Below are 12834 nucleotides of genomic sequence, written 5' to 3' on the forward strand. Positions count from 1 at the left end.
AACCGAGCTCTACGCAGCTCGGTCGCGCTCGGTCGGCAGTCGGGGCCAGTCGGCCGCACTCCAGCGTTCTCCGTCTCCGCCGTTCTCTTCGCGCTCGTTTGCTCGCTCGCTCGCTTGCTTGCTCGCTCGTTCACTCATTCGTCCGACCATCGTCCGCTCGCTCTCGGCGTTGCGCGCCGCGCCACTCCATCAGTAAGTCGTACGCTACGCAACGGGAGTGACGGTCGTCGTCACGCATACCGTCCTTCGCTCCTCACAAAATCTCTCTTGGTTTTTTTTTCTTTTTTATTTCTTTCATTAAAGGCGACGTAACAGTGTCCCTCGCTATCACTTCGCGCTATGTAACGGATATCACGGGGCACCACAGTGTGTACCCCGCCTTCCACCACGTACCGTTGTCTACCCAGACTCTACCCCACCGGTGTACCCCCCCCCCCCTCGCCCTTTTTTACCGAGACCTACCCCACCTTCCTCCTCTATCTCCTCTCCCCCCTCTTGTTCCTGCCCTTCCCCCCTAACCGATCCTCGTCCACCGCCCTGTTGTGGAAAAAGAGAAAGACGGACTGTCTCGTGAACGCTCGTACGACGACGACGACGACAACGACGACGACGACAAGAACGACAACGACGAGGTGGCCACGGGTGCCTCGTGGAAAAGCGTGCCTGGAGAAAACATGGAGTGTCCGCACCTTAGTCAGAGTGTGCGATTTGGCGATGACAACGTAGATGGATCAGGCTATGCTGTGAAGGATCTGCCGTTCGTCTGCGCAGGTAGGGACTCGTCGTACAAAGCCCCCGAGAAGTGCCTTCTATTCCACGCCAGCTTGAGCGCGAGACGAGAGAGAGAGAGAGAGAGCATTAGAATGATAGAGATGGATGGATGGTTTGGATGGATAGGGGAGCCGGCTCGTCTCCCAGATCTCTCCTCCGCTTATTGCAATTCTCCTTCCCCTTTCTTTCCACGGCTCGACCCTGTCTCTCTGCTCCGTTTTGCTCTCCTCTTCTTCTCGCGATTCCGCACGACTGATCAGACACACACATACACATACACACGCGCGCGCGCGCACACACACACCGCACACACATACGCGCATACACACACACACACACACACACACACACACACAGGCGACATTCGCAAGCTGACTCTTTCTCTTTTGCCTGTTTCTACCAATGTAGATTAATTTCTACCAATGAGAATAAGTTTAATTTCAATTTAACTTATTCTTTCGAATTCTTAGAACTAGAAAAAGATGAATCAAGGATTAGTTGAACCAAAATTAAAATTAAACTACATAGGTAGAAACAAGTGTATCTCTCTTTCTCTTCGTCTGCTTTTCTCCGTCTTTTCCACGCACACACACACACGCACACACACACACGCACACACACACACACACACACACACACACACACATATATATACACACGCACACATTATCCTGTGCCACGTTCCTCTCCCGTGTTCCGTCTCTCTCATGACCCAGGCCCCGGCCGTTCCTCTTGCGGCCTTGAGTCGTCGTCCGAGACGAGACGGAGCGGATCGCCCGCTGTGATTTTCCCTCGGGAAAAGCGTCGATGCGTCACTCGCCGTGCAATTGCATTTTCGCGACGGCCGCTTATCGTCGGCCGTCTCGAATTCTCCTAATTTGACGCACGAAGCAGCGAGCAAAGTATAGCGAATCGAACTTGTCGCCTGGCTATGTGTGCGTGCGTACGTGTACCCACGTTCTCTCTCTCTCTCTCTCGCTCTCGCTCTCGCTCTCGCTCTCGCTCTTTTTCCGAACGATATGCACGCGTGAGACGCGAGCGAGTGAGCGAGTGGTATAACATGAATTTGTAGATGTACATTGGTGTGTATCCGTTCGCTCTCGCACGGCGTGTTCGTGGTCCCATCGTGGACTCGTTACGCGCGCGAGAGCGCGACGGCGGCGTGGTTAGTGATGATGGTGGTGGTGTTGGTGGAGGTGGCGGCGGCGGTAGCGGTGATGGTGGTGTGCGCGTGTGCGTCGTCGTCCTGCTGGGAGTTCTCAGTATGCGCCGCGCGGCCGTCATCGGAAAATCAATACCAGACGGCACTAATCAGCTGGCCCTAAGATCCACCGTCATTAGAACTCGCCGCGACTAACGGATCCGCCGATGCCGCCGTCGCGCTCCTCGCGACAGCTTCTCTGTCGCGAGAATCGTGAGAATCTAGAGAGGAGAGAGAAGAGAAGCGTCTCGTAAAAATATAAAAAAGAAGAGAAAAAAAAAAGAGAATATCATGGAATCGTCCGTGCGGAAATTTGCGATGGGCCGCAATCGATGTCGATTCTGCAGCGTAGAGAAAGAAGGGGATCCCGACCGTTGTGCTGGTATGAGCGCGGAATATATAGGACCTTCGTTCGCCGAGTCAGACAGTGACATTGGTCATGCTAGCTAGTTCCGAGCTATCGATTTAAAGATGCACGGACATACGGTCATTATAGGGAGATACTATAGAGACGCAAGGAACGTTGCCATAAAAACATTAGTTAAAGACGAAATGAGGACTTCTTCTTCGTAGAAAAAAAAACTCTTCTGGAGCTTTAGCACGGAAGAAAATGGAGGATCGTTAAGTCGTCATTAAGCTGTCGTAACGCGACGGTGTGGTAGGGATTGGAGTCGTCGAGTCGAAAACACAATTCCGTTGGTCGCAAACGGTCGTTTACAGATTACAGAACTCGGAGCAGCGGATAAGTTATTATCGCTGACCGCTGCGCGAGTTGTGTTGAAGTGACGGCATTTACGAGACAATGCATGACACGACGGGGGGGGGGGGGACGTACCAGAGTAATAGATGAAGAGAGGGGAGGAGGACGCAATCGCTCGAGAGGAGCAAATGTGTCCGTCCTCGAAGGCCGTGAAATTCACGACGGCCACGACCGACGAGGGAGAGGAGGCTGTTCTTCGAATCCTGGTGCTCCTCTCCGTGCTTCGTGGCGGAGCTCCTTCCTTTCTCTTTACCGCGACCTCGGGACTATATTTATCCGAAACGTATGTTTTTTCTCCCCTTGCACGTCCACGCCATCCGTCCCTCCACCTTCTATGCCAAAACCCCCATAGATCAGCGCAATTGAAGTCACAAAATATGCCCCTGACTCTGCCTGACTAAGCTAATTCCGGCGATTCGCGCGCTTCGTGTCTTCGTAATGCTGTTAATATTTTATGTAAATCGATGCCACATCGTCGATTTCGAGCCTCGTTCGCTTCGTCTATTCTCAACTAACACAGGGTTGCCGCATATCAGAAAAATATCAGGGAAATTGAAAACTGTTAGAGAAATCAGGGAAAAGTGAGGGAATTTTGCAAAATTGTCTGGAAAATAAAATTTCTTGATTTTGAAGAAGTAATATGCATACATCACACCTATGCAGTTTTGGAATACTATCAACTTAACAATTAAATGCAAGCAGGGTCAGCAACATTAATAGCAATTAACTTTACTATGTTAAATTGCTCTCCCATCTAAATATTTGATGGTGTTCAGGACAAAAATACAAAAAATTTTAAAATATTATTGATGTAGCAGGGAAAATCATGAAATTTTGTTTGGAAATCAGGAAATCATAAGTTATGAAATTTTAGAAATTTATGACAACCTTGTAATAGCAGTGAAATATATATAATAGATTTTCTCTCTACTCGGTTATCTTAGTTAGTCTTGGTTGGATGAAGAAAGAAAATTTGATTAATTAACAAATAACTACTAACTACTAATGACAAGTTATATATATTTACTAAAAAAGCAACGATTGCATAGTATGTCTGACTAATCAAAGTCTGACTGTAAGAATGCCGACTTGTCTAAATGAGTGTTTATCTAGTAATAATAATCCATTGAATATAATAACGGAAATGACCCGTCTGTTTGTTCAACAAAAGATAACGGAAGAGCAAAATGTGAATCTTTTTTACTCTATTAGATATATTCGTCACATTAAAGCTGTAAACATAATAAAAAGCAATTAATAGGAACAGATTTCAATCAATCAGAAACCGTTTATTAGACTTCTGATAGGCTGAAATCTGTTATTCACGGAAAGAACACTTTTGTTGAACTGTCTAAAAATTCAGCTAGATACAAATCAGAAAATAATTTGTTAGATTATCAAAATAATTATGTAAAACGCTCAAGATAATTATTAAAACATCAAAATTTGCAACATTGCTCATCGTGTTTGAACATCTTTCATAATTATTTTAATAGTGTAATAAAATTATTTTCAAATCTATCCAGCACTAAAATTTTAGATATTAACTTAAGTTTTAAATAAATATATTTTTGTTATACATATAATTTTAGCCTTAAGCCGTAAGAAATTGTCCAAAATCAAATTTGAAGAGAATAATCGACTATGATTGATCAAGTTTTACGATTTAAGGCTTAAGTTTTACGACTTAAAATTTCATTGTAAATGCCGCTTTAAAAAACTGTTCTTTCTGTACTGTTGTCTGTGCTTTTCAATTGTACACTATGCTCGACTTTCAATTTTTGCTCTACTAGATTTATTTACCACATTACTCTTTTCAATTCGACTGAAAATTCTCGGTCAATGCGTATGTTAGGCTTACAATAATTGAATCGCCAAGATCATCTCTGATGACTGATTTCGCTGCATCGATTACTGCTCCTTTTTTTTACAAAAATAGAACGACAAATAGCGAAAATCTTGCTGCTGCTATCAGTTTTGTATACTTAAACGACGTTGGTAGAATCTACTGCGATTTTCGAGCCAGCCGCTCGTTACGGTCTGGAGTTGCGTCTTTCTTCTCGCCGCGACACGGATGATGGTGGGGAGATATCGCTAGGAAGCGTAATAGTCAGCACTGGAGGAACAGGCTGCCGTTAATTTCGGGCGTGGGCAACGAAGAGAATTGCAGAACAATAGCTTTGTAGAGTTCGATGGTATTAGGAAAGCCACTATTCGTCATAAATCATGACTTTTTCTTTCGTCAGGTACCTCAAAAATTGATCTTACGATTTTTTAATCAAAGTCATTGTGGAATCTTTTTAATATCAAATTATATGCAGGAAGAAAAATAATATTAATGCAAATGTTATGGTCGTTATATTAAATTTCTGGTACTTCCTGACCTGAGTATTTTCAACAAATGTGTAATAAATCATAATCTCCTCGTTTTATCCCATACTTGCAGAAGTGCACACTCCTATCTGCAAATGGCGAATGTTTTGCTGCGATTATCTATCGCTTTCGCGGACTATAATAGCTTTAAAAGCGAGAAAAGATAGACGATTAGAATAGACTGGACTAGAGAATAGAAGAAATATATAATATTAAGATAAAGAGAAATTAGAGGGAAGAAAATAGAGAAAGGATGCTATTATTATAGAGATAAACGTGAAAAGAATACGAATTGATTTCACAAAATCATACAACTATCTATATAAACCAGTGATATGCACAAGTAAATCGCGAGCTTTATCTTATTTTTACAAGAATGACATTATTTATTAATTAATTGGAAAAAAGAGGAATATGTCGCGACCCAAATTCAGTTGCATTATTATATATATAATTTTATTCTACTCATTCTATTCTCGTTGACACCATTTTCTTTCTTTGACTGAACGAAGGAAAATGCTTGTCTATTATTATATCTATTGGACGAATAAAGAATGAATGTTTGTCGCCGGTGAAGCGTAAATCTAAAGACGGATTCACCGTAAATAACTAAAACAGTTATTGACAAAATACGTGCAAAATAGAAATGTGATACGTTTACAATAGATCCAAAGAACAATGCACACATGAATAATATATCGTACAGATGATAAGTACGTCACTGGCAATGAGTCAGTGTCCAGACGGACGGACGGACGCACACTTTCCTCATCATGGACGTTTGATTACTCAACATGGTACTATCAGCGATAGCTACTGGAATCGTGGTACTTTTGGTTCTATCAACACGGCCATCTGTCAAGGATGGCCATCGACACCTAGATATTAATAATAGATATTTTTAACCGATTTTTTAGCATTATAATTCTAAGAAAATATGATATTAAGACTCCTGTTCATCCACCTTTCTCAGATTGTGATCATATCTCGGAAGCGAGGAAACGCAATAAAAGTTCTTTCAAATTATATTTGAATAGAAATATTTTTCAATAGAATAGACTTATGAAATATACATAACTATATTTCTAGATGGTTATTTATTAATTATTTATTAATTAACGAAACCAAAGAAGAGTTTTCGATATACTTTACAAATATAATTTATTGATTGGAAATATATTGGAACATTTTTACAAAAATTTTTATTGTGTATTTTCTCATTTCTGGCATCACAATTTGAGATAAGTGGCGAACCTTAGTTAATGTATGAATTCACGATCATCAAAATTATAATGTTTAAATCAATAAAAACAATCATTTTAATTTTTATTTTTAAATATTAAAAAAATTATTCCTTTCAATTCCGTTTCTAATTAATTTTTAATTTTACGATCCTCTCTCGATGTCATATCTCTTTTAACAATATATAATTTTAACAATATTATCGCAATGATACTTAAATACATTGTTTCCAACTTTGCTCCCAATTAAATTCCATGACTCTATTACACAGTATTTCGAACAACGTGGCATCAGCATTAAATGCAAATTAATGCCTCGAACAAGAGCGTCAAAAGTCGTTCTGAGAAATTTTTCCTGCTGTATTATCACTCTACTCGCGAGAACGTGGCGTCACGATTAACGTCGCGAGAAACCGGGCGAGAGAGCGGTTCACGCTCGGCGAATCGCGACGTATCCGGCGCGGCGGTGTGGATCGATTTAAATGCCTCTGTGGAATCGCGCCGCGGTGGTGGCCGCGTGTTTTCCGCGCCGGCTGAGAGCACGAGAGGGAGAGGCAGAGAAAGAGAAAAAAAAAGAAGTATCGCCCCTTACGCACTATAAAAGGATCCTCGTCCGCACCACCGCCCCTCTACCGTTCGTCGCTTTTCCCGCTTCTGCTGCTGCTGCTGCTGCTGCTGCTGCTGCTGCTGCTGTTGTTGCTGCTGCTGCTGCTGCTGCTGCGGTGCTTGGCACTGGGTGCAGATTGCTTGCCTACCTTCGACTGCACAACATTGCAAAATCGATAATCGCATCGTTGTTGATCGCTAAAAAAACGAAGACGCTTGTACTTTGATATTGTTCTTCTGACGTAGATGCTTTGTTCCGCAATATTGAGTAGACCTTTTTGACGCAGATTTTTAGCTTGTCTTTCTTATGTGAATGTCGATAGGCTTGATAAATTGCCAAATGTACGCGAATACATTAAAAAAACTTTGATAGTTTTTTCGGAATTGATGACAGAATTTTTTTATATTCATGAAATAATCACTTTATTAATATTTATTCATATGGAAAAATATTCCCAGCTAACTATTCCTGAAATATTCGTAAAATATTCATAAAATCCCAAAATAATATTTCCCGAAATATTTTCATAATACGAGAGCAACATTCAAATAATCGTTAAATATCTACACATCGTTACATATTTGGAGAATGTTTCATATATTTCGTTATAATTTTCCCAAAAATTCCCAGATCCGAAGTTACTGAATAAATTTTAAATGAAGTTGTACTGTTGAAAAACACATTTCATTTATTTTTACCTTGGATCCCAATTTTAGGGGATCCATTTCATTTCACAATATACGAAACGTGCTCTTTATATTCTTTTCCATGTAATTTGACAAAGATGTACACTGCTCGCAGCTGAATGATTTTCGTGATACACCCAAGAAGTGTTCATTACAATATTCCGAACATTTCGTTAATATTTGAATATTCTGTAGAAATTCTTTTCTATTCCAGAATATGCGGCACATTAGGAATACGAATAGAACTTTCCATGAATGATTAGCGTTAGATGCATAGGTTATAATGGCTGCAGTAGAGAAAGCAGTTTTGTAATTGTTATGCAATTCTTAAATATGATTGATACTTGCTAATAGCTTCTCATGAATATAAACCAATCATGTTAAAAAATCTTACATCAGTTACAGTTGCAAAGCTGCTTTTCTGCTGAACGCTGATGTATTTCTCATATAAGTGTCAAATATTTGCAGCAAGTAAATTAAAGAATCATGTTAATATACTCATTAATTTTATTTCACAATAAATTACACAATTTTATGATTTAATTAAAGATATTTTAATCGTAAAAATTTAATTAAATTTTTTAATAAAATTTTATTTATTATATTATTTTATAATTTAATTTTTATTATTATACAATATATACAATATATAACAGAATATCTAGATACTGTATGGAACATTTGTTCAATTATTTATACTTAAAGATTATAATAAATATATATTGAATTGAATTAAAATCGATATAATATAATAATTCAGTTTATTTTCGGAAGCTACAGTTGTAATTATTTCTGAACAAGTCAACGAAACTTGTCCCAACACAATGAATTTCTTTTCGTCACTCTTTTAGTTAATAATCGTTCTTCAGCTCGTCGATGAGACAATACATCGACAGAAATTTCGGATGAAAATGATGTCATCGACGTACACTGAGAACAAAATTTACTAAATTTTAATACATATTTTTTTTAATAGTGCTAATTAAACATTTCTTTATTTACAGTAAATAAATATTTACTTAATAAAATATTTACTTAATAAAAAAATGATAGTTATTCTCAAAATTCTTTGGAGTAGAATCTCACTTTAAATAGTGAAAATTGAGTTAATTTTGGAAAAGAGTAATTCAATTTTTAATTTTTAAAAATGAAATTTTTTAGGATGAGTTTATTCTAGAAACTTCAGAGAATAAATTAATAATTGTTGTACCGAATAAATACATCTTTATATTTAGTAAATAATTTAGTAATTAATTTAGCAATTAATTTACTATTCAAACAAATATTTATTAAAATTTAATACACATTTTTCAATGTACACATAGCAGAAAGTTATAAAGTTGCGAGGTAAAGAAGAAGAAAACTATCTCATTACTTCAAATAAGTATTTCCCTTTCTCATACTTTGACAGTATTCCGCATATAACAATCATCTCAATTCTGCCGTGATCGGAACTTTCAATTTCTGGTAACGCCCGTGCATCTCCAGGTCGCTCGCTGACGTAAGTCCCAAAAATAATTCTCAGAATTTAATCATCGATTGTGTCGCTGTTTCTCTCGAGAATCGTTGATGATTTGCGATCGAAGAACCATGAATTATGTGTTTACGACGCGAGCACAATCTTCGCATGTTACTCGTGCACTTCCAGGTTTCTCTCCAACTCTTTTATTCCTATACGGATTCAGTAATTCTCAAGGCGCGAATTTTGTGAATGTTGTATCATTATAAATAAAAAAATTACTGGACCCTTCATAAGACTCGAAAAATTATATAAGAAATATGTACATTGTATGACAAAAAAACATTACGCACAAGACATTGGGATCGTTTTCTCGATAACGGTGATAGATACGGTTTTGACTTATAGGACCTTTCTCGTTAGTCTTGTCGAGAAAAATCTAAATTGTTAATCTTGTAACATATCTGTTATCGTTTCCGAGATAACGATCTTTTTATCTAGATCTATGCGTAATTTTTTTTTTTAAGTATATTGTTATAAATTTAAAACTTTTTATATCCAAAAGCAAAATTTTTTATTTAGCTTCAATTATTAAACAATCTCCTACATATGCTTTTCTTCCTTAAAAATCTTAAAGTTAATCTTTACTTTAACAAAAGATTTTTCCATTAATTTCAAATGCTTAAAGTATTCGTTGTTACTTTTTGTGCGACTGCTAGTATCGTTGAACGACTCGACTCTCGAATGAAAAATTATGAAGCAGAAATAAGATTCACTTGAATAAGTAATAAGATTTTGTTATTTAATCACTTCCCTCTTGTTCATCGTTACATCGTTCGTAATAATAGTTACTCTAACAATCCACGAGGAACATCCGCGTGCATGAGGATCTGTTACATTCATTTTATTGAACAAGCGAACATTGAATGAATGAACGAATGTATTGTACGAACGACATTGTGTACTATCACTGTAAAATTTTGTGCATTTTTTCGAATGATAACATTCCTTGTTATGTTATTCGTTATCTACGATGACACATTGAACATTTCTGAGCAACATCACTGTATCTCATGTCATCCACGTCATTTCGACGATAACGATTTCTGGCAGACATCAGCAGTAATATTGTGCCAAACAACATTTTTTATCCGTAAACGGATATAAGAAATGTCAATCATAATTTGATGATATAAAGTAATTTGTATCCTCTGTTCGGTAAACTAATTTTAATCTAATTTAAATAAAATAGCCAAATTAGTTTCTTTTAAATGCTTCTTAATATATATTATAATATGTAAGTGTAATCAATGTACCTATATATAGGAAAAGTTAATTTAAGATTAATATATACCATTGCATTGCGCAATATCATCTGAACGATAAGATTTAGTAAGGAAAGTTATAATTTCCTGCTGTATATAATTTATATTTGCAATATTAAAACTAGCTTGTCCTAAAAATATTGTAAAAGTTATTTCAAATAACTATGTGTAGTTTTATAGTGATGTATTTTCTAATAATAAAATTATCTTTTTGACTAATAAAAAAATGATCATCATTTGAAATATATTCATGAATTAATGCAGTTTTAAAAGAATATTTTACTCCAGCAATCTTGGAAAATTGTCGCTCCAAGTGAGATTTTATCGCGAACTAAACCTACTCGATTTCACTCCTTCCTATTCTTTGTCATGACATTCTCATGGCAACGATCGCTGATTAAAACGTGCCGATAGATCATTGCGGTTTGTTCTAAGGCTTCCTATATCGACATCGAAAAGGAACACGGCTCCTCAAATAGGAACCTTCAGCGAGATCAGATTTCCGTGTACAGACTTTCGGCATTTCACTTTTCATGCATTCGCGCTTGTTAAATTCCATTCTAGGGAAGTGTCTCCTTTTTTCATCCTGTTGTATAAGATCACGACGATTGTTTACGTTAATGCTGAGATAACGCGATTGCCTTGGGAAAAATTCAAAGAGAGATTGTGTCAGGTTTCGAATGCAAATTTGAATACGTTTGTACATGCTTTGCATATGTAAAGCGCTGACGGATTTACTGCCTTTCGATGTCCTGAATCAGTAGATTCCAGTCATCCAGTTCTGAACACTCGTCATTTTTCAATTTTACAGTCACTTATTTCTTGTAATTCACATAAGAATTATATCCGTATTTACACAAAAAATATAATTATTGCCTTAATAATAATAAAGATTTAATTATTGTCTTAATTAAAATTCTTTGAATTGCGTGATCTTTATTATTAGGTGTAGTAAAAAGAAAGAAGAATTATTTTTGCATAAAATTGAATGGAAAAATAATGGATTTCTTTTTATTACACCTAATATTATGTGAATTATTGCTCTTTTCTAATCATCTTGTTTTATATAATTTTACTTTTTTTATTTAATTATGATACGGACTTTTACAGGATAGATATGACAATCGTCAAAAATATATCTGTTTTATAACAATAAATCTTACAATTGTAAAATTATATGAATCTACACAGTTATAAAACTTACTCGAAACTTTGCTCCTTTTTTTTTTATTCGCGGGAATAAGTTCAAAAATCGTGTTTTCTGGATGAAATTCCTATTAACCCAAATCACCAGGAATCTGAAACCCGATGAAATTCTGAGACATTTTGCGATCGATCGGTTGCGAAGGGGGTGTGTCGAACTTATGTTCGTTACCGCACCCCGCTTTTACGCGGTCTCTCGAGAATTACGTAAGATGAGACGAGTCGAAACGACATGGCGAAGCCGACTTGCACTTTCGCAACCGCCGATATAGTATACCCTGCGACTGGATGGTTGTCGATTTGATTATGTTAGCTTAATAATTATTTAAGAAAGAGTAATATATCTTTCACTGAAAGCTTGTTACAGCTAAAATTTATACATGTTACTAGCGCCATGTTTTAGCACCTCTGTAAAGTTCCATTATTGGAATTTTTATATAGTTTAACAAAAATTTTGGCATCTTCAAATTTATAAAGAGTTCTACAGTTTTTGAAAAATTTTTGTGATTAATTCTTGTGATTAATATTTGAGACAGAGAATAGAAACAAAAATGAAAATTTCAATGTATCGGTTCTCCAACAAAAATTTTTCAGTTGCCAAGAGAGGGTGGTAGATTTTTTTTTAATATTTGATGATATTTCTGCGATTTTCAAATACCTTTTTGAAAAGTCATTTTGAAATTAATATGACAAAATTCGGTAATTTTTTGTTTAGCAGATAGAAATTTTTTAAGCCTCCATAATTTTTTGCAGATATTTATCATTTTCTTAAGATATTTAGCATTTTACTAAAGGCAACAAGAATTTTATTTAAAAATATTAGATCACAGATCGATTTCTTTTTTTATAAAAGTAAACAAATATGATGAGTTGTCACATAATATCAGCATCTTGTATCTTTAAAGATTCTTATACTTTCACTTAATTGCTAGAAGTCTTTTTAAAGTGTGAGACTTTTTGTAGAGAAAAATTATAACTATCAATTATATCAACAATCAATTACGAAATTCTGGAGATAATTTTATAGAGATATATATTTAGCGCTAATCCAACACACATTTCATGTCGACTTTTATTTATAAAAAGATTGACTTCATTTTACTTGTGATAATAATAAAGTGGTCACACATTTAGCGTTAACCGATGATATGAGACTAAAATGACATTCGTGATAATAGAAGCGCAGCATGTGACAATTACTCTTTATA

General features: G+C 36.5%; 1 protein-coding gene across 1 annotated transcript in view; it reads left to right on the forward strand.

Moving 5' to 3' along the window:
* The first annotated feature begins 674 nt into the window (after positions 1–674).
* LOC105619030 (ubiquitin carboxyl-terminal hydrolase 3-like) overlaps positions 675–12834 on the forward strand; it is a 16108-nt gene continuing 3948 nt past the window's right edge. The window contains exon 1 of the mRNA XM_012200557.1: positions 675–771. Within this exon, the coding sequence (XP_012055947.1) occupies positions 675–771 (97 nt within the window). The remainder of the gene's footprint in view (positions 772–12834) is intronic.

This window comes from Atta cephalotes, assembly GCF_000143395.1.
Source record: "Atta cephalotes unplaced genomic scaffold scaffold00019, whole genome shotgun sequence".
Classification (NCBI taxonomy): Eukaryota; Metazoa; Arthropoda; class Insecta; order Hymenoptera; family Formicidae; genus Atta; species Atta cephalotes.